At 48.2% G+C, this 25513-nt stretch overlaps 4 protein-coding genes and 1 pseudogene across 7 annotated transcripts in view; all 5 read right to left on the reverse strand.

Moving 5' to 3' along the window:
- LOC127693937 (tryptase-like) overlaps positions 1-20764 on the reverse strand; it is a 158217-nt gene extending 137453 nt beyond the window's left edge. Inside the window, exons 1-5 of one of the 2 annotated variants that reach the window (XM_052195241.1) lie at positions 20570-20764; positions 20313-20478; positions 19915-20180; positions 18834-19006; positions 18461-18761 (exon numbers count right to left, since the gene is read on the reverse strand). In XM_052195241.1, coding sequence (XP_052051201.1) covers positions 18597-18761; positions 18834-19006; positions 19915-20180; positions 20313-20478; positions 20570-20744 — 945 coding nt within the window. In that variant the 5' untranslated portion in view covers positions 20745-20764 and the 3' untranslated portion in view covers positions 18461-18596. The remainder of the gene's footprint in view (positions 1-18460; positions 18762-18833; positions 19007-19914; positions 20181-20312; positions 20479-20569) is intronic. The other variant, XM_052195242.1, reaches the window with a different exon arrangement.
- LOC127693941 (tryptase-like) overlaps positions 1-20814 on the reverse strand; it is a 141957-nt gene extending 121143 nt beyond the window's left edge. The window contains exon 1 of the mRNA XM_052195254.1: positions 20759-20814. The gene's annotated coding sequence lies outside the window, so the exon portion shown is untranslated. The remainder of the gene's footprint in view (positions 1-20758) is intronic.
- The window catches only part of LOC127693942 (tryptase-like), a 176114-nt pseudogene that overhangs the window by 121293 nt on the left and 29308 nt on the right, over positions 1-25513 (reverse strand).
- The window catches only part of LOC127693943 (tryptase-like), a 212457-nt gene that overhangs the window by 57029 nt on the left and 129915 nt on the right, over positions 1-25513 (reverse strand). Inside the window, exon 6 of one of the 2 annotated variants that reach the window (XR_007979769.1) lies at positions 18461-18584. The exons of the other annotated variant lie outside the window; for it this stretch is intronic. The gene's annotated coding sequence lies outside the window, so the exon portion shown is untranslated. The remainder of the gene's footprint in view (positions 1-18460; positions 18585-25513) is intronic. 2 annotated transcript variants of the gene reach the window in all.
- Positions 1-25513, reverse strand: part of LOC127693940 (tryptase-like) — a 110569-nt gene that overhangs the window by 25605 nt on the left and 59451 nt on the right. Inside the window, exon 1 of one of the 2 annotated variants that reach the window (XM_052195251.1) lies at positions 20759-20814. The exons of the other annotated variant lie outside the window; for it this stretch is intronic. The gene's annotated coding sequence lies outside the window, so the exon portion shown is untranslated. Of the gene's footprint in view, positions 1-20758; positions 20815-25513 lie in introns of those variants that run through there. 2 annotated transcript variants of the gene reach the window in all.

Genomic DNA, 25513 nt, shown 5'->3' on the forward strand with positions numbered 1-25513 from the left:
CCTCGTACAGTCGCAAACGCATTTGTAAATCTACAATGGGTAAATGTCCCTTGAGAACATTCTTTTAGTGTTTCAGTACCAATTGATGTTAAAGGGATTGGAAGAAAGACAAATGTATCTTCAACAAAATAAGATAGAAGCATTCATATTACTTATAATCCTCGTTTCTGCAACTGGTTACGTGGCCTTAGCTGGTATTTATAACTGCTTTCCTCTGCTACCCATTCTGTATTTCCTTCACCTTCGGCAAGCACCTCAGCAGGTCTTGGTTCTTTTTCTGGAGGATTGACCCATACCTTCATTCCTGATGGGTCTGTGTCCTTTGTCATCCTGCTTGGATTAGGCTGTTGTAGTTTCCCATTGACTTTAATTACAGGACATAGTAGTACTAAGAGAGACCCTAGGGAATCTCCTGCACTCCAGACATAATCCTGCTTACCTCCATTGTGGAGAGGCAATCCAATTTCCCCATGGTAATCTGGATCTATTACCCCTCCTAACACTGTTATTCCTTTCTTAGCCTGTTGGTTTAAGGGCATTAGAAGCCCAAAATGACCAGGGGGAAGTCTGAGCTTCCAGTTCAATGGAATATTTCTTGTGGCTCCTGGTAGGAGCACTCCCCCCTCTGGAACCAAAACTTCTAGGCCAGCAGAACCTAAATTTGTGGGGACAGGAAGCAAAAATTTTCCTAGAGGGTCACTAGGAGTGATAGTGAGTGGGACTATTCCCTTTTCCACCCCTTGATTCCTGGACCCATGGATCCTGGCTATGGGAGAAACTGTACCATATATTGAACGCTGATTCAAAGCATACACTGCCTTCTGAAGAACTCTGCCCCAGCCCTCCATGCTGTTGCCACTTAATTGGCGCCGTAACTGTGTCTTCAAAAGGCCATTCCATCTTTCTATCAGACCAGCTGCTTCAGGATGATGGGGAACATGGTAAGACCAGTGAATTCCATAATCGTGGGCCCACTGTCGCACTTCTCTGGCTGTGAAATGAGTTCCTTGGTCAGAAACAATACTGTGTGGAATACCATGACGATAGATAAGGCATTCTGTGAGTCCACGGATGGTGGTTTTGGCAGAAGCATTATGTGCAGGAAAGGCAAATCCATAAGCAGAATAAGTATCTACTCCAGTAAGAACAAAATGCTGTCCTTTCCACGGGGGAAGTGGTCCAATATAGTCAACCTGCCACCAGGTTGCTGGCTGGTCACCTCGAGGAATGGTGCCACATCTGGGGCTCAGTGTTGGCTTCTGCTGTTGGCAGATCTGGCAGTCAGCAGCAGCTGTAGCCAGGTCAGCCTTGGTGAGTGGAAGTCCGTGTTGCTGAGCCCAAGCATAACCTCTATCTCGGCCACCATGGCCACTTTGTTCTTGTGCCCACTGGGCAATAACTGGGATGGCTGGGGAAAGAGGCTGACTGTGCACAGAACGGGTCATCTTATCCACTTGATTATTGAACTCCTCCTCAGCTGAAGTCACCTTTTGGTGAGAATTTACATGGGACACAAATATCTTCACATCCTTTGCCCATTTGGAGAGAGCTATCCACATACTTCTTCCCCAGATGTCTTTCTCACCAATTTTCCAATTGTGATCTTTCCATGTCCCTGATCATCCAGCCAATCCATTGGCTACAGCCCATGAGTCAGTGAACAATCGTACATCTGGCCATTTCTTCTTCCAAACAAACTATAATACCATGTGTACTGCCCGAAGTCCTACCCACTGTGAAGACTTTCCTTCACCTGTATCTTTCAGGCTTGTCCCAGAAAGGGGTTGTAATGCTGCAGCTGTCCACTTCTGGGTGGTGTCTGCATAACGTGCAGAGCCATCAGCAAACCAGGTCCTAGTCTTCTCTTCTTCAGTCAACTGGTCATAGGGAACACCCCATGAGGCTATAGGCATGCTTGGCAGCAGGTGGCATTGTAACAGGAGTAGAAACCATAGGCATCTGAGCAACTTCTTCATGTAACTTGCTTGTGCCTTGAGGACCTGCTCTGGCCCGATCATGTATATACCACTTCCATTTGATAATAGACTGCTGTGTGCACGCCCTACTTTATGACTTGGAGGGTCTGATAACACCCAGCTCATGATGGGCAGTTCAGGTCGCATAGTAACTTGGTGTTCTATTGTCAAACGTTCAGTTTCCACTAAGGCCCAATAGCAGGCCAAGAGCTGTTTTTCAAAGGGAGAGTAGTTGTCTGCAGATGATGGTAGAGCTTTGCTCCAAAACCCCAAAGGTCTCTTCTGTGATTCACCTATAGGGGCCTGCCAGAGGCTCCAAACAGCATCTATATCTGACACTGACACCTCAAGTACCATTGGGTCTGCTGAATCATATGGTCCAAGTGGTAGTGCAGCCTGCCCAGCAGCCTGGACCTGTTGAAGAGCCTTCTCCTGTTCTGGGCCCCACACAAAGCTAGCAGTTTTCCGAGTCACTCGGTAAATAGGCCTGAGTAACACACCTAAGTGAGGAATGTGCTGTCTCCAGAATCCAAATAAACCCACTAAATGTTGTGCTTCTTTCTTGGTGGTGGGAGGGGCCAGGTGCAATAACTTATCTTTCACCTTAGAAGGAATATCTCTGCATGCCCCACACCACTGTACTCCTAAGAATTTCACTGAAGTAGATGGTCCTTGAATCTCGGTTGGATTTATTTCCCATCCTCTGATATGCATATGTGTTACCAATGATTCCAAAGTGGTTGCTACTTCCTGCTCACTTGGTCCAATCAGCATAATATCATCAATATAGTGTACCAATGTAATATTTTGTGGAAGAGACAAAGGATCAAGGTCCCTTCTAACTAAGTTATGACACAGGGCAGGAGAGTTAATATATCCTTGAGGCAAACTGTAAAGGTATACTGCTGGCCTTGCCAACTGAAAGCAAATTGCTTCTGGTGTTCCTTATGTGCAGGTACTGAGAAGAAGGCATTTGCCAGGTCAATAGCTGCATACCAGGTTCCAGGAGATGTGTTAACTTGCTCAAGTAACGAAACTACATCTGGTACAGCAGCTGCAATTGGAGTTACTACCTGATTTAATTTTCGATAGTCAACTGTCATCTTCCATGATCCATCTGTCTTCTGCACTGGCCAGATGGGAGAGTTAAAGGGAGATGTGGTGGGAACCACCACCCCTGCATCTTTCAAGTCCTTGATTGTGGCAGTAATTTCTGCAATTCCTCCAGGAATACGATATTGTTTTTGATTCACTATTTTCTTTGGCAGAGGCAACTCTAAAGGCTTCCATGTTGCCTTTCTAACCATAATAGCCCTAACTCTACAGGTCAGAGAACCGATATGAGAATTCTGCCAATTTCTGAGTATATCTATCCCAATTATACATTCTGGAACTGGGGAAATGACCACAGGATGTGTTCGGGGACCCACTGGACCTACTGTGAGTCGTACATCAGTCAAAACTCCTTTAATCACCTGTCCTCCATAAACCCCTATTCTAACTGGAGGGCCACAATGTTTCTTGGGATCTCCTGGGATCAGTGTCAATTCAGAACCAGTATCCAATAACTCCCGGAAAGTCTGATTATTTCCTTTCCCCCAATGTACAGTTACCCTTGTAAAAAGCTGTAGGTCCCTCTGGGGAAGAATTGGAGAAAGACTAACAGTAAAACTTTTAGGTGTCTTATCAAGATCCTTCCTTAGGGGAACCTGGCCATCCCTTCACTCAAGGGGTTCTGGGTCTGTAAACTGGCTCAATTCTGGAAATTGATTCACTGGCCGAGACTGCCTTTTGCCATGATCCAATGCAGCCTTTCTATCATTTGTCTGCTTATACAGATCAAACAGATATGCAGTAGGTTTCCTATGTATTTCATCCCTGGAAACACCATGATCGATTAGCCAGCACCAAAGGTCCAAATGAGTCATGCTATTATAAATTCCACCTCTCTGCCCATTACGGGGTATGTCATTATAAACATTGTTTTGTCTACGATCACCTTGTCTCTGGCGATTCAATGCTGCCACCTGGCCCTTGTTAACTTGGGGCCCAATTAAACCCATTGAATTTAATTCATCTAATTGAGCAGCAGCATCTCCAACCCTAAGGTCTGGCACAAGGAAAAGGGCAAGAACAAAACTCTTTAAATGTGCTGGTGCCCCTCTCACCAGTTTGCGTCTTATAGGACTGGTGAAGGGCATATCTTCTTGACCTTCCCACTGTGGAGGATTAGGTTTTACACAAAGTATCCAATCTAGCATTGCAATTTCCCTAAGTCATAAAATCCCTTCATCAACACTAAGCCAAGGGATATCAGGCATCTCCAACTCCTTTTCAGTAGGCCATCTTTTGATAAATACTTCAGTCATCCAATCAAACAAACTTTTGCCACCTTTTTGAACTGTGCGAGCTTCCATATTAAACCTAGAATCTCCACTCTTAGGGCCCATGCCAATAAACTCAGCCTGCTCTAGTTTTATGTTCCTTCCACCATTATCCCACACCCTTAAAATCCATTCCCACCCATATTCCCCAGACTTCTGCTTGAATGAATTAGCAAACTCATTAAGCTCCTTATTAGTATAGTGTATTTCCTCATGGACTACACTTTCTACCTCCCCTTTAGGGGCCTGCTTTGCCTTGAGTCTGGTTATAGGTCTAGAAGAAACTATTGGTGGGCCCTGAGAAACATCAGTATTGTCAGCAAAAGTCACTGCTGGATTATCACGCTTTGAGGGATTAATTTCCTCAGGTGGAGAAGGCATTATTTCAAGGGGTGGGGCTGAGGGTACTACTTCTTCAGATGGAGCAAATTCTTGAAAATCTGAAGATTCAAAATTCTCAATTTCCCAAGTTATAGGATCCCATTCTTTGCCAATTAATGCCCTTACTTTAACTGCTGACACCTTCTGAGGTTGAGACTTAAATTTTTGCTGTAATTCAGCCAACTTTATAATGAGGGCTTCAGTTTGATTTTCTGCTACTTGAGCTCTATGGCTGCTAGAGAGTAGATTCTCTTCAAGGGCACACTTAGCAACTTTTAGATTGTTTACTTGAGTCTGGAGCTCTTCGATTTTATCACACACTCCTTCCTTTCCTTCATTGTCTTTTCCCGAGATGGCAACCAGCCAGCAAAATCATTTTCTGATTTTTCCCCAACTTGGAGAATGTATTGTATACCACCGAATCACCTAATTCATCAAGATAATCAAAGGCATTAGCTTCTTTAAGCTCGAGATATAGTTTCATCCACGGGTCTTCAATTTTCTCTGAGCTTCCAGGAGGGAGAGAATCTGGAGAAGTTTCAGTAGTTGAAGGTGCTATTGGATCAATCAACCAACTCCAAAATTTTGAAACATTCATCCTTATACTTCTGCTCCTCTAGAACCACTCCAGGTACCAACTTCTGTATTAGTTTGGGGTCTCTAGAGTCACAGGATGTATAGATAGTCTTTATATAGTTAGGGAATTTGTCAATGACTTACAGTCTATAGTCCAACTCCCCAACAATGATCAGCAGCAGCTTGGATGGAAGTCCAAGGATCTAGCAGTTTCTCAGTCCCATGAAGCAAACAGGCAAGGAAGAGTGAGATAGAATCTTCCTTCTTCCAATGTCCTTATATATCTCCAGCAGAGGGTGTAGCCCAGATTAAAGGCTGTAGGTCTCCAACAAAGGGTGTGGCCCAGATTATTGGCATGTGGGTCTCCAGCAGAGGGTATGGCCCAGATTAAGGGCATGTGCATCCATGCCTTTAATCCCAAATGATCTTGAACTCAGAGATCTCTTTGTCTTAGCCACTATGCTTCAAGGTCTCCATGCCAAGATCCAGGTCAGAAACTTATATCTCTGAGCCTCCAAATTAGGATCATAGGTGAGCCTTCCAATTCTAGACTGTAGTTCATTCCAGATATAGTCAAGTTGACAACCAGGAATAGCTACTACACCCACCTTCCTCAAAAATTGTTCAGGCCTGGTTGTTATCTCTAAAACAAAAAATCAAATGGGTTTTCATCAATGGATGCTGGTGCTTGGGTGTTTTTCCTGCTACAGTGCTGGTTGAAACAAGAATCTGTGCATAGTAGACCAGCAGTCTGCCATTGAGTTATGTCCCCAGTCTGATGTCATTGCTGTTTAAATAGCAAAATGCTCTTTAAGAGATAAGACAATTGAGTGTAAAAGACAAGAAAATTAAATGAAGAACATCATAATTGAATGCTGGGGCGGTCTGCACAGAGATGTTTCTGTCCACCCTGGCCATTCTCATGAATGAGACACTGTATCTAGATGCCCTTGAAAGGTGTCCTTGGGACCTTTTCCTAGGGACACTCCTCACTGGGAACAGCTCTTGCCTCCTAAGGAAGTTGTGATTGCCCCTGCACTCCAGGTTAAGAACCATGGAGACAGTGGTTTCCCTAAGGTCACACACAGCAGCAGACAGGCTGGGGACCCTGGACCTCTCCCCCTGCTCACCTCTGGGTCTGAACCCAGGAGAAGAGACCCGGACATGTGTGACCCTGGGCACTCGAGACCAGCAGGTCAATGCAGGAATACACTCTTCTATGTGAGGTAGAGTTGTCAAGACAGAATTGTCCAAGTACCTGACCTCTTTCCTATTTCCAGATATTCTCAACCCCAGGCACATTGTCCTTGGTCCCTGACTCCCAAGCCAACTTCCAGTCTTCTCAAGGCTCAGCCTGAACTTCCATCAATCCAATGACAGTCAGGGGGCACCCAGCAAGCAGCTTGCATACCACAGCCCCATCATTGGGGCCCTTGGTTATTCCTGCTCCCTCAAATTCAACCTGAGGATCCTGGGAACCAGACAACCTCACACGTGACCAAGCATCATACATGACTACTCATGTGGACAATGGGGATTTCTCCCTGGATCACCCAGAACTGGAGAGGAGGACATTTCTGGTCTTGGAAAAGTATTATGCCTAACTCAGGACTAGTTCATCATTAATCCATGTTCCCCTCATACACAGGCTGGGATCTATTTGGGGACATTGGAAAAAACTGTGCATCTTATCACCTGTAATTTGTATCCCATAAACTCTGTTCATTTTAGTCTCAAACAGTGGTACCCAAGTGCTGGTACCTCATCCCAGCTCTCCCTCTTGCAACACCAGCCCTGGGCAACCATATCCTCTCCCCAGTGACACCCCTGAGCCCAGAAGTGGGACAGGATCTCTCATTAGCTAGGTTGTGGTTCCGAGCTAACGGCTCCCTGACCCAACTCACTTGGCCCCTAGTTCTCTCTGATCCTATCACTGGATCTGATCATTCATGGTGGCCTGGTCCTGCCTCTATCAGGGTGTCCTATCTCTAGGTCTTGTTGCCTAAGAGCAACAGCAGGATCACCAATGCGGGGCATCAGGTGCCCTCACACAGACAAGGCAGCCTGGGCTTGCAATGGGCATAGGAAACAGGAAAAGGTTTCTTCTGATGGAGCCCTCCGGTCACTCCTTACACTGTGCTATGTTCCTTCAAAAATGTAAAGGGCCCATCCTTCATCTTACTTCCTGTTTGTGCCCCATGCAGCTGTACAGATGGGCCTCCCTTGTCTGAGGGGACCTATCTCCCCATCTTTGCCATTCCTGTTCTTGTTAAGTGTTGTTTCTTTGAGATAAGTCTCACTATGTAGCCCAAGCTACCTTGGAGCTCAAAATTTAGGACAGACTAGCCTTAAACTCTCAGAGATCCACCTGCCCCTGCTTTCTGAGTGCCAGGATTAAACCTGTGCTGCCACCACACCCAGCCGGCTGCCCTGTCTTAATGGTCCATTCATGTTTCACACTAGGCTAAGTCTCCTGACCACAGTCACTTGTAGTCTAGCCACCATGCACAAGCCCCAGAACCAGGAATTTTATGCCCTGATACTAGGCTTTCATGGTTCCCCCAAAGTCAGGAGACAACTTTCAGGAATTTGTTTTCTCCTATCCTATGAGTCCCTGGGGATGAACAGGTCTTCAGACTTGACTGCAGCATTCTTACCAACTGACCCATCTCACCCACCCTGTGAGCACATAGGAACATCTTTAGCCTCCTAATTGTCACAGTTGGGCACAGATCTTGCCGATGTGTGTCTCCTACACACACTGTTCCAGGGATGGAGGTGAGCAGGGATGGAAGTGTCTCAGCCCCAGGGTGAGTTGGTAGGGAGTAGACAGTTAGGATCTACACAGCACCAACCCCACTTCCTTTCTCCCCAGTGTTGCTGTCCCCTCCCTACCACCTGCAGCAGGTTCAGGGACAGAGAGTGGATGATGTCATCTGTGAGCAGTCATACCATAATGCCACCAGGCACCACCCACAGGGCCACAAATCCATCCTAGATGACGTGTGTGTACTCGCAGTGATTACTGTGGGACCTGCCATGTGAGTTCAGTTGACTTCCTCCTTCCTGTTCCTAATCCCACTTCAGGGCCAATATCCAAGGATACTCTTCTAGGATGACTCAGGTGGCCCCCTGGTCTGCAGGGTAGCAGGCTCATGGAACTTGGTAGGAGTGGTGAGCTGGGGCTATGGTTGTGCCCTGAAGGACCTCCCCAGGGTCTATGCACGAGTGCAGTCCTTCCCGCCCTGGATCATGCAGCAGACGAAGTTCTCCTGAGCCCTGCTGGCCTGTGCTGGTCCTCAGAAGATGAGTCTCACAGTTCCCACTGCTTCAGCCTTTGCCTGGTTTTCTGAACCTGTCCTGTCCTCTGGCCTTCTGGGAGTCTGGACATCCCTGACCCAGCACAGGAAGCGGGGACGACAGTGGCCAGGGTGGGTGCTCTTGGCTTGAGGGAAGGTGGAGAGGAATGGAGACTCTCTATGCTTGCAGCTGTTGAAGGGACCGAGCAGCTTTTGCTTTCTGCTGTTCTTAATAAAGGTCGTGTGCACATGCAAGTTCAGGGTCTCGTGTGAGTTTTCTATTTCCTTCTCATTGGAAAAGATGCCCACAGGTGTGGTTTACCATGTCCTGCGAGAACTACCTGCTTGTGCTGCAGGTGTGTAGATCTGGGCTGAAGCCCAGTGTCGCACTGGGGACAGGAGGGACAGGGTTGTAGCCTTGTTTAGAACTAAACTCAGAACAGGATAGATTTACCCAAGCTGCAGGCATGTGAGAAGAGTTCTAGTCAGGGTTCACCTGAGGATGAGAGGGAAAAAGGGTTGCAGGGGTGGTCCCACCCACACCACATGCACATAGGACTATGGCCAGTATCTTATTGAGCATGACTTTGGGTGTAGACTGTATTCAAAATAGACTTGGAATCAGCCAGTTCTGTGGACAGCTGCAGGTCCCTGATATCAGCAAACAATCACCTTCCCACGTCCACCCGTGCATCAGCTCCTGGTTCTCTAGCAGAAATCCACCCCAGGATCACGGGACCTTCTCTGTCTTGCACTTTGGGACCTCCATGGCTGGGACTGAGGCAGGTCAATGCTAAATCTCCCACTGCTGCCCATCTGTCTCTTGCCTTGTGTGATCTGGAGATGGCTTTAACAAGGAGAACAGCAAAAGAAAGGTTTCAGGCAATTGCAGAAAGCAATGGGCTGGACAAGCTTCCAGTGTGCTTGTAAGAGTAAATCCTTGGAAAATGCTCTTTGCTACTCATGCGCACTGCCTCCAGGTGGCACTGCAGGACCGGAAGAGGGAACTGAGGTTCAGGTGTGCAGACAGGGAGCTGCACAAGAGGTTACTTCATAAGGAAACCTAATGCTTCCTGGTGCAGGGACTGCAGTTTTGTGTTCAGTAGGCAGAAAGCATCCCTTCCCTCTCTTTAGGGTCCTTTTCAGTTTTATTTCTTTTGGAGGAGAGAGATCTATGTGGCTCAGACGGGCCTCAAATTTCCATGCCAAGCTCTTTCAGAGAGTGTTCACTCTTTTCATAGGCTTTTATTTGCTATTTTCAGGGCTGCTGGCTGATGAAGGTGGACATCACAGCTTGTATTCAACTGCAGTTTGGGATTAGATGCTGTGGGAAGCAGGATTTTGGGACCTGGTACCTTCTGGTGAAATGGGTGGTGACAGGTTATATGCATGGCCAGGCTCCCAGCATCCCTCCCAGCTCCCAGAGTCCCATGGGGCCACACAGGGTAGGAGTTTTGTAATGATGATGTGGCTGTGAAACCATCAGAATCTGGGTAGAAAGTGGGTCCTCTCAGTTTGCTGTGCTCTTCCTGACCCACACTCTCTGGCTCCTGATTGTGGACATACTCGATGCCCTGTCTATTCTGGAGATTTGCATGTATAGGAAAAAGTCTACCATTAGGCTAGGTTCCCAGTCCTTTTTGGCATATTGAGTCACTATTGTCAGGTTGACAGGCTGCCTTGACCGCAGTCTTTCTGCCTCAGCCTCTCCCGTGGCTGAGAAGGCGGGCCTGTGTCTCCATATTCCTGCCTCCCCTGCCCTGTTTCTGAGCACACCAGGAGTCTCACACGGTGTCCTGGCTCTTCCCTTGTGGCTAATACTCTCTGTTGAAGGAATCCACAAGACTCGTTCCTCCTGGTACAAGTTAATGGACATTTGGGCTGTTTCTAATTGGAACTCTTGGGAGTAACTTTGCCTTTAACAGTTTGTGTTTTGTGTGAACACATGTTTTCTCTTGGAGGAGCACAACTGTGATTGAGGACTCACACAGAATGTTTGAAGGATACAAGACTTTCAGATTTGTTTCTGTGATTACATTCTCTTGGCTGTGGATAGGACTGGGCTTCTAATCAGATCTTGGTGTCTACCAACGCCTCCTTAGCTTCAGGAACTCTAGGCAGGGCTGGTTTGGGGTGCAGAGCTTCTTCCTGGGTTTTGCATGTGACAGCTCCCCCATATTCTCTGTAGTCCTGGATGGCTTCAAACTTGCAGTGATCCTCCTGCTTCAACCTCCATAGTGCCAGGCTTAGAAACATTGTCACCATGGCTAGTTCTGTGTTCTTCCTTCCTCCTTCCCCGCAGTCTCTCTCTTCTTTCTTTCTTTCTTTCTTTCTTTCTTTCTTTCTTTCTTTCTTTCTTTCTTTCTTTCTTTCTTTCTTTCTTTCTTTCTTTCTTTCTCTCTCTCTCTCTCTCTCTCTCTCTCTCTCTCTCTCTCTCTCTCTCTCTCTCTCTCTCATTTCAGACTGAGCCTCCTGTAGCTCAGGTTAGCCTTGAACTCCTGACCCTCTCACTTTCATCCCCTAAGTGCTATGGTTGCACATGTGCATTACTATGCCAGGTCTCTTAGTTTTATTTTTACTGTTGTTTTGATAAAACATCTTAAAAAATAATCTTAAGGGTGAAATGTTCATTCTAGCTCTCAGGCCAAGGTACACTCTTCCCTGTGGGGAAGGCATGGAGGCAGGGGCATGAGGTGAGTAGTCATATAATGGTCACAGTCTTTGAACATAGTGCCATGTACCAAAGCATCTCAGCTCTGTCTTTATTCACAGCATCTAGGAGCCCACCAGGGAATGGTGCCCGGACAGTAGATGCTCCCTCCCACCTCAATCAATGTAACACAAGCTGACTCCCCCTGCAGGCCCAGAGGCCCTTCTCTCAGGTGATTCTGTCAGGATGGAAATCAACTCTGTCACATTCAGCTTATTCTGGGCAGGGAACCCAACGCAGTCCCTCCTGAATGTTAGACAAGCACTCTGCCAACCGGGCCACACTCTGTGTCTGTTCTCCCTGTCTCTAATTAGCATTTTGTCAGGCCTAATGGTATCCATTTTGCCACATGTCCATATTGTGGCACTTGCATATCTTTTTGGGTGAGCTTGCAAATGATTTTTACTTTTTTTTGAAATTGCTTCCTGAGTGCTACATAATATACATCCTAAATCCAAGTATTGTAAACATTTAGATGTTCTATGGAGGACTGATCTTGGTGCACAGCATGAGAGGGTAGACATGACAGGAGTGGAGGGTAGCTGAGAGATCTGAGGGATTTGGCCATTTCTAGGTCTGGGCCACAAGGCCATGGAGTCTGTCTATCATGGTGACAAGACCAGGTGTGGGCCTCGATTTTGCTGTAAATTGGGAGGAGGAAGAAGGGATGAGGGATGAGTGAGGAGGGATGAGGGTTGAGGGAAGAGGGAGGAGGAATGAAGGATGAGGGGGAGGGAGGAGGGATATAAGAAGAGGGATGAGGGATGAGCCAGGAGGGTTGAGGGATGAGCCAAGAGGGAGGAGGGAGGAGGAATGTAAGAGGAGGGAAAAGGGAGGAGGGAGAGGGAGGATGGAGGAGGGAGGAGGTAAGGTCTGCAGACAGCGTCTCTATCCTGCTGCGTTTGGCAGAGAAGAGCTGTTACGTCCACCTGTCTTCACATGAACTCTGAAGCGCAGAATGCAGAGACCAGCTCAGAGGCAGAATACAGCAGAGATAGGATGCTGTCCTCACTGAAACCTGACTTTATTTTCCCAGTGTGGAAAGGCCACAGGGTCCCCTCCAGGCAGCCCTCCTGGTTCCTGCAGGATACACTCTCTCACATCTGGGAGCCCAGCCTCCGGGGCTCCTCAGAAAACCTGTGTGAGCTTAGGCCTCTGTGACAACACACCTTCTTCAGTGTCACTGTTCCCACATCCAGCCATGGGTCTTCTGACTCCAGCTCAGGTCAGAGGGGCCAAGTCACTGTCTCCCTGAACAGGGTTTCCTGTCATGGTTGGGGCCTCGTGGCCAGAGTGCAGAGTGCAGGACCTTTCTCAGTTCCAAATCTCAGGCAGGGTGGGAGGGTTCCATTGACACCCTCCAGATCAGGTGTTGGGAAACTGAGGCTAGGGAGAGTTGTTCAGTCCTCCTCCAGTGTGTGACATCATGTGATGTAATGTGGCTATTTCAGGCCTGCTTGTCCCACAGCTGAAGCTCAAGACTGCACAGTAGGCACAGGAGGGACGACCTGAGATTTAAGAGCAAGAACTGCTTTTGTAGACAACCCAGGTATGGGTGGTTTGCCTGTAACTCCAGTTCTGGGTCGTCTGTCACTCTCTTCTGGACATGATGAGTACCTGCACTCATGTTGCTCTCCCCACATTTATTAAATAGAAAATACACCTTTAAAGAAAGAATGCACACTAAGCGCTTGGCCTAATGAGTGATGATTAATGAAACTATTTGAATCTGGGCCTTTCTGCCTCAGGTGCCAGTCTATGAAGGGACTGTTTGGGAGGTAGGAACTGTCAGCTCATCCCAGCATAGACAGACCAGGGTGAGGGAGTCATGTTTCCCCATAGGCCATCCCACCTGGTCCTGGACCCTCATGCCACCTAGCTTGAGGGGTGTCCTTCATGGACAGATCCTCTGAGTCCTAAACACTGGAGCCATCACAGGTCCCTGTAGGAAGCCTGTTGCCTCTGGTCTGAGGGACCTGGTGTCCTAATCCTTTTGTCACCTAGTTCCCTGCATAGCTCTGGACACCCTGGATCCCAGGTCTGCTGGTCAGGAAGAAATTCTACCTGTGCATCCCTGCGTCTTCCCCTCGACCAATGACATGTGGGACCTTTGTCTAGATAGAAGGGCAGAGTGAGGTCACAGTCTGATCTTGGTGACCCTTTCCCCAACTACTGGAGTCTCCCGTATTCCCGGGTCATTGCTGTGGACCACAGTGACAATTTGCTCTAAGGTCTTTGTCTTCCTGTCTCTGGGGTTCTGTCCAAGAGTGGGGCTGGGGCTGGCCCCTCCTCAGGGCTGCTGACTTGCCTAAGGCTGCCCTTTGACCCCAAACAGGAGGGTTAAGCTGAGCGTATCTGTGAACCATCACTGGCCTGAGACACACACAGAGAGGGAAGCCCAATGTGGTCCCTGCTCTGTCCCCCTATCCCAGACAGGCTGTGGACCTCATAGTTAGAGCTTCAGGCTTTTAGGGCCCGACTTTCATTCTCTGAGCCTGTCGCATACACTACATGGCTGAATTCTCAGAAAGCTGTCTTCCCTGACATGGTCATTTACAACCCAGAAAGAGGTGACAGGTCACAGAGGAGAGGGTACAAGTGAGGGCTCCCTTTGCACGTGACTGGGTGTTGGGGTTGTTTAGGAGGTGCACTCAGAGTTCTCTGTCTATGTGGGCAGCTGGCTGTATAGAAATCGCTGGTCCTCCTCAGGAACCTAAGGCCTTAGCAACTGCTCTTCTGCTGTGCAGAGATACCACAACAAAGGCAACTCATAAAATAAAGCATTTAAACTGGGACTTGATTACAGTTTTAGAGGACGAGCCCGTGATTGTCACTGCAGAAAGAAGACCATGGCACTGGAGCAGTAGCTGAGAGCTTTGCATCCTGATGTACAGGCAGCAGGGAGAGAGAGCATATGGTGGGCGGGGGCATGGAGAATGAAGGGAGAGGGTAAAGGAAAGGGGGAGGGAGACAGACAGACAGACAGACAGACAGGCAGGATCTGCTGTGGCTTTTCAAACCTGAAAGTCCACTCTTAGTAACACACTTCCTCCAATAAGACCACACTTTCTAATCCTGCCCAAGCATTTCCACTCCTCAAACCTACGTTCTACTTCCTGTGATTAAGCATGCAAAGGAATGAGCCCAAGGGGGACATTCTTCTCCAAACCTCCACAGCTAGGAAGTGACTGTTCTTCTGTACAGTGAAGAGCAGACGCCTGTAAGTCCTGTAACTCTACTCTGTGTGTGGCTGGAGGGATGTTTTTCAGTTGGGAACAGGAGTTGGCCCCATAGAATAAGTTCCAGAAAGAGAGAGAGACAGAGAGACAGAGAGAGAGAGAGAGAGAGAGAGAGAGAGAGAGAGAGAGAGAGAGAGAGAGAGAATACTGGCACAAAACTGAAATCTCCCATCTGTAGGCTCAGCCCTCTCCCATGGTAAAAGTGCAGGAAAGGAAGTAAACCAATCACAGAAGGAGCAAGGGAGGCAGTGTTATTACAATGAATTAAAAAACAGGGATATTTTTTAGAGGAGTCCAATGATAAACTCATGCTACTCTGGCAAGCATCACTGTACACACAGAAGCATGTATGTGCCTTGTTATGTAGCCACAGGTCAGAGTCTCTCACATTTGTGCCCAGCGCTGGCCAATAATGCACTGAAACTACCTCTCCAAAAACAGTGCAGCCTCTTCCCAGGATTCACTAGGAGCCCGCCATTGGGAAGCAGCCTCAAGCCTCAGTATCACTAGGATCTTAGAACAGCCGTGTTATAACAGAGGAGGCAGCAGCGATGCCTGGTAAGGGGGTTGGGGGGTGGACGAGGTGTATCCTGCCAGCCCAGCACTGGGGGCACTGAGGCAGGATGGTTATAAATCAGCTGGTGCTCCATAGTGAGACTAGATTAAAAATACAAAAACTAATAAGGAACCACTGGGGACAGGGGACAGCTGGGACATGTGTCATGTCAGAGGAGACAAGCATGGGGACACGGGTCTTTGGGTATCAAGTTCAGATAGCAGCATGGCAGTGTGCCAGGCCAGGGTGCTTGCATTCTATGTGACATTTATTGGTGTCCTTAACAATCTCCACAGGACCACAGCCAGGGCTGCACGGATGGCTCAGTCAGCAAAGCTGTGTCTTGTAATTATGAGGACTTGAATTTGGGTCCTAAGAACCCATGGGAATGAATGTGGGTGTCTCTCTGGGATTGGCTGGAAACCTACTGCAATGGAAACTCCCAGGAATCTGTGGGGTGACCCCAGCTGAGACTTCTAGCAATGTGGGATATGAAGCCTGACCCTGCCATCCCCTCTGTCCTATGGAGGGATCAGGACACAATCTCAGACACACAACCCTTAACATACAATTTGTCTGACTGCAAGATGTTTTGGGGTAAATGTGGTACAAAATTGTGGAGGTGGCCAACCATGGCTGATCCAGCCTGAGAGGGAACCCACTCCTGACACGGCCTGGAGGGCCAGGAACCAGAAGCTGGAGAGCCCAGAGACCTAGGAGAGAACCAAAGACGACTGGAAAAACATTTAAAAGTCAATGAAATGATTCCCAGTGATAATCTGCTGTCCTCAGAGAGTCTTGCCTAGCCCAGTTGTCATCAGAGAGGCTTCCCCCAGGAGCTGACAGAAACAGATGCAGAGACCCACAGCCAAACCTCAGATGGAGCCTGAGGAATGCTGGGAAGAGGGGAGGAAGGATTGAAGAAGGGGTGAAGGACACCAAACGAAAGCCACAGAATCAACTCACCTGGGCTCACAGAGACTGAAGTGCCCACCAGGGAGCCTGCATGGGCCTGACCTAGGACATATGTTACAGTTGTGTAGTTTGTTGTTTTTGTGGGACTCCTACAGTGGGAGGGAGCAGGGGCTATCTCTGAGTCTGCCCTACCTTTGGGACCCATTCCTCCTCTTGGGTTGTCCTGTTTAGCCTGAATAGGGGAGGAGGTGTCCAGTCTGCAACTGGATATGCAGAGCTGGCTGATATCCAAGGGAGGCCTGCTCTTTTCTGAAGGGAAATAGAGGAAGAGTGGAGGCAGGAGGGGGAGGGGAGGACAGGAGAGGGACAGGGAGGATTAAAGGTGGCCAGGATGTAAAACAAAACAAAAGCAAAGGAACAAGAAAAACCCTGGGCATGGTGGCACCTTAGTGATCCTGTGGCTGGGCAGGTGGAGACAGAGGACTTCCGGCCTCCTGATGAGCCAGCCCAGGCTAATTGAGCAAGCCCCAGGCAAGTGAGAGACCATGTCATAGTTATTTATTTTTTTAAAGAAACCTGTTTTTCCACAAATGTGCACACACACACACACACACACACACACACTGCAGTGAGAAAGGACAGGCAGCATCAGCAACAGTGCAGTATTTCTGACTTTTTTGACTAAGGAAGGCAGGTGAAGACACTCTTCCCCAAGGGAGCAGTTTTCTATTGTTTAGACAAATGGAGATCTGTTACCCCAAGATCTCAGCCACGCCTTTAACAGCAGGTTCCAGTCACAGGACACCTACATGCACAGGAACAGTAATGGCCTGAGAAGCCTGAATGGGGACAGGCTAAGGTCCCAGGCTGCAGCTGACTACAACCCTCACAAGGCATTTCAAACAGCAGGAATGGAGCTGACCTGACTGTGGCAGTGTCTGTGGGAAGGTGAGCCTCTAGGACAGTCCCCACTGGGCACAGTCATGGGAACTAACTGTCAATCTGATAAGAAAGGATGTCTCTTGTCACCCTCAGGTAGGATGGAGGAGTATGCCTGGCTAAGGGGAAGGGTGCAGGCTGTGCTACATTTCTTGATTTGTTTATGGGAAGCCTTGCAGTCCTCAGTCCTCTTCCCCCTTTTCTCTGTATGTGTGCACATGTCTGTGTGTCCATGTGAAGGTCAGAGGTCAACCCTAGATGTCATTCCTCACAGCACTATCTTTCTTGTTTTTCTTTTTTTCTTTGTTTTGTTTTGGTTTTCCCAGCACTGTGGTTATGACTCACTAATTTAATCCCAGCACTTGGGAGGCAGGGGCAGAAGGATCTCTATGAGTTTGAGGCCAGCCTGGTCTACAGAGCAAGGACAACCAGGACAACCAGGACTGCACATAGAAACCCTATCTTGAAAACCAAAAATAGATCTAGCATTGGAAGGGAATATAAGGACAGAGATAAAGGAGGGAGGTGATTGGAGAAGGGATGGAGAGAAGGTTTCTGGGACATATGGGGAGGGGTGATCCGGGAAAGGGGAAATCATTTGGAATGTAAACAAAGAATATAGAAAATAAAAATATTTTAAAAAAGAAAACCAAAATTATAAAAAAACACCAAAAATGACACACCCTGCCAAAAGAAACCAACCCAACAACAAATCGGGGTGTCCTGGTTTTGTCAGGAGCTCACTCATGTCTCTAGGTGCGTGTTTCCAGATCCCTGGGTTGGGCTATGGTCATGTCTTATTACTCCTTGCTTTTTCAAATCAGTTCTGGGACCTCACTCCCATCTTTCTGTTTTACTGACTGTGTCATCTACTGAATCCCAGGTTTATCTTTTGGTTTTTCTTAATCTATTTTTTTTTTCTGAGGCAGGGTTTCTCCATGTGTAGTTCTGGGGATCCTGGAACTCTCTGTATAGACCAAGCTGGCATGAAACTCATAGAGATCCCCCTGCCTCTGTCTCCTAGTGCTGGGATTAAAGGCATGTGGCAACCACCAGGATATTTGCTTATTTTTACTTTAATCATGGTGTGTGTGTGTGTGTGTGTGTGTGTGTGTGTGTGTGTGTGTAGGTGTAAATGACAAAGACCTTTACCTGCTGAACCAACCCTTCCACCCCCTATATTTATCTCTTAAAATCTTCCTGCTGTTTCCTGGATCCCAAGGGTGTGGTGTGGTTGCTCCTTACCCAGAAGGAATGAACATGTGTAGAGAGAAGTTAAGATGACAGACAGGGTGGTGAGGAGGATCCACCTCACTATAGCTGCCAAGGCCCACGGCTGGCACCCCAAACTCAAGCAACATCACCCCAACTCTCCCAGGCACTTCATTTACTCCTCTTGATGCCAGATTCACAGCAAACTCACAGCAGCTTTGATGCATTTTATTGAGCCACAGCAGAGAGTGGCCGCCTGCACAGTATAGCTACCTGAGTGGGAGGACACAGGTGGTCAGGGGCTTAGGTAGAGCAGAGTTGGGGCTCAGGATGGGGAGCAGGAGAGGAAGTCAGGGATGCCACCCGGGCAGGAAGCAGCATGTTGGGAGCAACAGAGGTCACCCGTGACTCAGAAGTCCCTGGGGACATAGCGGCGGATCCAGTCCAAGTAATAGGTGACCCGGGTGTAGACACCAGGCCTGTTGGGCCGTGCGCAGCCCTTTCCCCAGCTCACCACACCTGCCTGCAGCCAGGTGTTTTTTCCCTTGCAGACCAGAGGTCCTCCAGAGTCGCCCTGGAGAGGACACGGGTCAGTACTCTTATAAAGGCTGTGTGGGGGTGGCAGGGTGAGGGGACAGGAGCTCACCTTGCAGGAGTCATGTTTTTCATCTCCAGCACACAGCATGTCGTCACGGATAATGCGGACAGGGGACAAAGATCTCCCTGTGCTGAGACGTTTGTGATACATCAAGTCACAGAGGCGGTTTCCTACAATGGGAACTTGCACCTCCATCAAAGGAAATGGTGGCGGCAGTTTTACTGTGGGTGAAAGAAAGACCATCCTGTGGCAGGGTCCCAGGTGCCAGGCTGGGACGGGCTCAGCTAACCCTGTCCTCTGAGGGTAGTTCTGCTCACAAGTCCCTCTGTGACTCAGGTCCACTTTATTCAGCTCTGCCAACCTGGCTTCTTCCTCCAGGCTGGACCTGGATTTCTGACCTTATTCAGAGAAGGAGGACAGTCCTGAGGGTCTTTAGCGCCCCGTCTGGTCAGTGGAAGGCAGGTCAGCATGGCTGGCTCTGGCCTATGCTGGGTAGAGGATCCCAATGGAGGCCTGGTCTCAACACTATTTTCATTCCTCTCTGTGTATGAGGAGATTTTATTCACCCTGTGGTTCACAGCCAGGGCCTGCCTGCTCATGGGCCTATCGCCGAAGCTCTACTCTGAGTTGACAAAAGGAATTAACCAAGACTCCTAGGGAGAAGAGAAATTGGCACTGGAGGCTCCTAAGGGAGTTGTCAAGCCACACACAATACCTGTAGCCTGGGCCACAGCTCATGAATTGTGGGTCTCTGACGAGGTCCATGAAATGCCAGTCACTGAAGTTGTAACCAGCTTCTGTGTGTGTGTGTGTGTGTGTGTGTGTGTGTGCATGTGCGCACATGTATTTATAAGATTGTTGGTCAGTGTGGTCTTAGTCTTCCTTAATCAAACTCCTGAAATACCAGCAGACTGTGGCCCCTTCAGACATGAAGCGTCTGAGATTCGAGGGACCGAATGACTTATCCTAGTTACGCTGGGATCTCCTGGCTTATGGAACCTGAGAGCCCTGTTGTTCTGATGCCTTCCCACTTCCTAGGCCATCCTACAAGTTGGAGCGAAGCCCTGTGCTGGGGATGTGGTGTGGCCACACCCTCTCTTGTCTCACCTCAGATTTCTCTACTACATACCATTTTCTCCAATTCTGCCCCAGCCTGTCACCCAGCACAATGTTCCTGAAGGGAAGGAGGTGGAGGCAGGAGGCAGGGAGACAGGGCGGACATTGCTGGAAATGTTCACAGGGTTTGTGAGTTTCAGCAGGGCAATGTCTGCCCCAGCCTTGATGCTGTAGAAGTCCGGGTGTGGGATAATTTTGCTCACAGTCAGCAGGTTGTCATGGTTATAGAGGTACTTCTTTTGGAGTGTTACTCTGACCATGTTGGGGCCAAAAATTTTCCTAAAGAGAAGAGATATTCATTAAGGAAGTCCATATCACTTCCAGAAACACAGAGATGGTGTGTGATGATCCCATCCTACCCCACTCTCCTCCCCATTCCTTGTCCCACCCTCCAGGCCCAGAGAGACTCACGGTTTCACACAGTGTGCCGCTGTGAGCACCCACTGTGGGTGGATGAGGGAGCCGCCACAGGTGTGTTTCCAGTTGGTGCCTTTTTTACGCAGGCTCACCTGCCAGGGCCACCTGTTCTCAGGTGCCTCCTGTCCCCCCACAATGCCCTCTCGTGGCTGAGCTGGACCTGGGGACAAGACAGGGCCAATCTTAGTACCCTGGCCTGTGAGCTACGAGGGTCGTGGAGAGGGACAGGAAGGGCCCAGGGGAGAACTCACCAGGGGCTGCATGCACCAGACTGCACAGGAGGGGCAGTGTCAGCAGCAGCAGCTTCAGCATTTGGACACAGTGAGGAGTAGTGCAGGCCCAGTTGGAGGTGAGGGCTGGGCTAGGCCTATCAGGTTGTGGGGTGCAGAACAAGCCAGGAACCTGGGAGCAGGAAGTTAGGCCCATTCCAGGAGCTTGAGGTCTCCAGTGGCTTGGCCACTCTGCTTCAGGGTCTGGGAGAGATCTCTGTAGCTGTCTTTGATCTTCTCTACCCAGCCTCAGGTTCCCTCTCCATTTATCCTTCCAGATCAGGGCGGGGTTGGAGGAAGGGCATGCCCCTGTCCAATCCAAGCCTGGAGGAAATGTGTGACTCACACTCAGGGCCCAAGCGTCTGGGCCACGAAGGGGCTCTGTCTACCCTCTGCTACATTAGACCCAGATCTGTGGTAAACCCTGCCCTGTGGCCTCTGGGCCCTGTCTGCTGAGCAGGAGCTTATCCAATCATGTGTGCTCCAGAGCAGAGCATTAACACACAGAAAGGGGGGATGGCAGAGAGGCCCCCAGCCTCCCCTCAGGCACTTGCCAGCCCTACCCCTCTCCTTGGCTGACTACTCTCTCGTTCATCCACCCTACTCTGTGACTCTCCTTGGCCTACTGATCATTTGTCTCTTGCCCTCTCCTTATCTTGATCTCCTGTCCCTCCCTGGCCTTCCCCCTCCCTGCCACCTTCTGGATCTCTCTCATTCCCTCCAGGCTCTAAGCCCTACCAGGCTGGACCTTCTGCACACCCCAGAATCTTCATCGGAACTCCTGGAGGCTGCATGAGGTGGTCAGAATTGTTTCTCTTCTCACTCGTTCTGCAACATATGCATACTTCCAATAATAATAATAGTAATAATAATAATAACAACAACAACAATAATAAATGCGTTTGCTAATTCTTTGAGAATTTCATACAATGTATTTTGATCAAATTCACCTTCTTCCCCAACTTTTCCCATAGCAACTCTTTCAATTCTCGCCAACCTAGCCATCCAACTGAGAGTTTTCTCCCTGCCCCAACTCCAGTTTTTATTGCCCAGCTATTCTTGGGAATGGAGACTGCACTAGGGTGTGGTCAGCCTGCCAGGGGTTGCATTGAGAAATAAAAGTGGACATCTCTCTCCCCTCCCAGCAGCTAACACACATGGACAGCACACATGGCACATGGATAGCACATGTGGACAGCTCCTTCACTGTTGGTAGGATTTTGTGTCAACCCCTGTCTCCATGCTAGGATTTTGTCAAGCTAGAGATTGTGAAGGTCTTGTGCCTGCTGTCACAGGTCTTGTACATGCTGTCACAATTGCTGTGAGTTGGTATGCACAACTGCCCCGTTGTATCCAAAAATATTGTTCCTTGAGGTTGTCCTGCAGTCTTTGTTTCCCCTTCCCCCCCAACCTCCCGCCCTTTCCTGTGCCTTCTGGGGAGGGAGCCACATGGCCACTCAGTTGTGGCTGAGCACTGCACAGTCTCTTATTCTCTCTACATTGGGCAGCTGGCGCCTCTGTGTTCAGTGTCAGCTCCTGTAGGGGAAAAACTTCTCTGAGGAGGGTCTAGAGAAGCACTGACCTATGGATATAGTAAGTCAGCTGAAGTTGTTTTGATACTCTGTCCATTTAACCAAATAATAGATTCTTCCCCAGGACTTATGACCTATACAGCCACAGGATGTTCGTCCCATTAACAGTGCCAGGAAAGGATTCTTCTATCTCTTGGAGCAGGTCTTAGATCCACAGTGAAAGAGGCTGGTTACTTCTGTATCATTATTGCCGCTATGTCCCCATGGGCATATCTTGTCAGGACAGTCATTATTGTAGCTTGCTGGGTGGGAGGGATGACTACTTTCCTCCTCTGGTGTTGTGATTAGTACCTTTCAGCACTATGAAAACTAGCCAGTAGGGATGAAGCTTCTAGGCCAGTACCAGATTGATTCCCTCATGTTCTATGGCTCAAGCATGTACCTCTTTGGCAATAGGGTCTCCCCACCAAGTTCTGGAGAGAAGCTGGGTGGTCGTGGTGCACACCTTTAATCCCAACATTTGGGAGGCACAGGTATGCAGATCTCTAATTTCAAGCTCAGACTGGTCCTTAGTTCCAGGATAGCCAGGGCTACACAGAGAAACCCTGCCTCAAAAAAGAATATATTTTCATAGCCTACAATGCTGTGGCGCATCTATGTGATCTCCCTGTAGCCCCATACCAGGAGCTGGTGTTTTTAGATGCTAGCATGAGGTAAATCAATCACATGTGGCTGAGGTATTCTCCCCCTATCTCCACTTTAGGGTTATTTGACTAAAGTATTTTAAATATGTATGTATTTTAGGATCCCTTTGCTATAGTAGGTTTCCATACATCCACTGACTGTTGAATGGTTAATAAAAATGTGATATATCTACACAATAGAATATTGAGCCATTAAGAAAAATAAAATTAAGTCAAATGTGATAGTTCACACCTCGGATCCCAGCACTCAGGAGGCAGATGCAGGTGGATCTTTGTGATATTAAGGTCATCCCGATATACAAAGGCAGTTCCACGCCAGCCAGGGCTACACAGAGAAACTGGATAGAACTTGAAACAGCCATTCTAAGTGAGGTAATCAAGACACAGAATGGTAAGCATCACAGGTTTTCTCTCATTTGTATATTGACTTTGAAATGCTAGATATGTGTGTGTCACTTCACACACCCACAGATCAAAAATAATGAAGGGGCCATGGAGGGGTGGGTACTTCCACAATGGAGAAGACAGAACGCACTGGTATAATGGGTTAAAAGAGTAACAGAGAAGGAGGGGTTAAACTGAGGTGGGGGAGCGGCGGGCAGAATGGGCAAGGGAATATTGGGAAGGATACTAAAGGCCTTTTGAAAAAGCAATATGTGCCTTCTAAAGTCCAAGACTGACAAGACAGGGCTCTCATGAGCCCTCAGGTGGCCAGAGGATAGACAAGGAATGCATAGGAAACTTCAGGGCCAGGAGCTCAGCAAGCACCACTAAGCTATTTACTGGACCCTGATCCTATAAGAGATATTCTGATTGGCTCAGGATCCATTAGTAGGATCAATCAACACATTGATGTTAGTTTCTTAGTCAGAAACTAAGGAGATTCTGTGCAAATGCTCTCACAGTGACTTTCTCAGTCAATCATACAATATCCTAACACTTTAAAGATTGTATCTGATTTATTTACTTTATTTTATGTATGTGGGCATATTGCCTGTATATATGTTTGCATACCACAGCCATTGCTGGTGCCTGTGGAGGTTAGAAGACATCCTGTACCCTGGAACTGGAGTTACAGATAGTTGGTGAGGCACCATGTAGGCACTGGGAACTGAACTCCTCCTGGTCCTCTAGAAGAGCAGCCAACACTCTTAACCACATAGCTATCTTTCTGACCCCATAATATTTTATCTCTTGGTTCTCAGTAACAGAAATAAGTTCTATCATATGGGATCAGCCACGAAACAGACAACTGACAATATCAAAATCTCCCAATGTGTTGAAGAAATGTAAAAGATTAGATTTAGTTAATGAAAATGAGACATCATTTTCAACATCAAAAATCTCCCAATGTGTTGAAGAATGGTAAAAGATTTGATTTAGTTAATGAAAATGTGAAAGATTTATAGCCGTCATTTTGGGAATCAAATTGCAAGAGTCCTGCAATGGAATTACCCTTAGTTCTGGGATGTGGTGTAAGCTATGTGCTGGAATATGGTGTGTGTAATGTGCCCTTACCCTCGGTGCTGGGATGCATTGTGTCATGGCTTTGTAAGAGACATTTTTGGGAAGCAGTGACCTCTTCAGCTTACTACAGACCCCTGGTACTCTGAAAACTTCAAGATGGATGAAAGAGTGAATGGATGAATGAGGGAATGGATGAATGAGGGAATGGATGAATGAGGGAATGGATGAATGAGGGAATGGATGAATGAGTGAATGGATGAATGAGTGAATGGATGAATGAGAGAATGGATGAATGAGTGAATGGATGAATGAGGGAATGGATGAATGAGGGAATGGATGAATGAGGGAATGGATGAATGAGGGAATGGATGAAAGAGTGAATGGATGAATGAGTGAATGGATGAACGAACACCACAAGAGTTTCATTCATGGCCTAGGTGGCCCCCTGGAAAGTCTGGATGGGGTCCTCTACGATCCAGAGGGTAGGAGCCAACTTGTAGGAGAATTCTGTGTCTGTCCAGCTCTCCACAGATGTCAGAGTGAGCTGAGGCCCTGGGTCACTCATTCTAGACCTGGACCCTGAGGTTCTGTCCTCATGGATTCTCCAGGCCACTGACTGAGGGAAGGGCACCACAGGAGAGGGATAGGGGAACTGGTGAAGGCCCAGTGAGGGTTCTAGGTAGTGCCTAGAGGGCATCAGCCTTCCACCACCACCCAACACTGGGAGGCAGAGGGAGAGGCGGGCCAGTCTCTGTGAGGTCAGCCTGGCCCACACAGATAGTTCCAGGACAGTCAAAGCTACATAGAGAGACCCTATCACCCACTCCCAAAGGTTATAGAGTCTTAATCAGTGGGCCAAAAAAATAATAAGGGAAGCTAGAAAGAGAGAAATCTGCAAAATAAAAACAACACATTTAAACATATGGGGTGCAGCCAAAAAGCATACTGGGAAGGAACAGTATGTCTACTGGGAACAGTATGAGCACCGGGAACCCAGAGCTCCAGAGGCCAGAAGAGCAGATGAACTCAGCAGTCACATAAGGAAGGGAACAGCCATCCCAGGAGAGGCTGAGACTATAACACAAGGCAGGGAGGTGAGGACAGGGACCGGTGTAACATGTTCCCACAAAACTGTCAGTATAAAAAGTTTGGGGTCTGTAAAGCATGTCTAATGTGGCCATCTTTCCAACCTCCAGAAGACGACATTACACCAGAATCCATGA

Source organism: Apodemus sylvaticus, chromosome 10 (assembly GCF_947179515.1).
Source record: "Apodemus sylvaticus chromosome 10, mApoSyl1.1, whole genome shotgun sequence".
Classification (NCBI taxonomy): Eukaryota; Metazoa; Chordata; class Mammalia; order Rodentia; family Muridae; genus Apodemus; species Apodemus sylvaticus.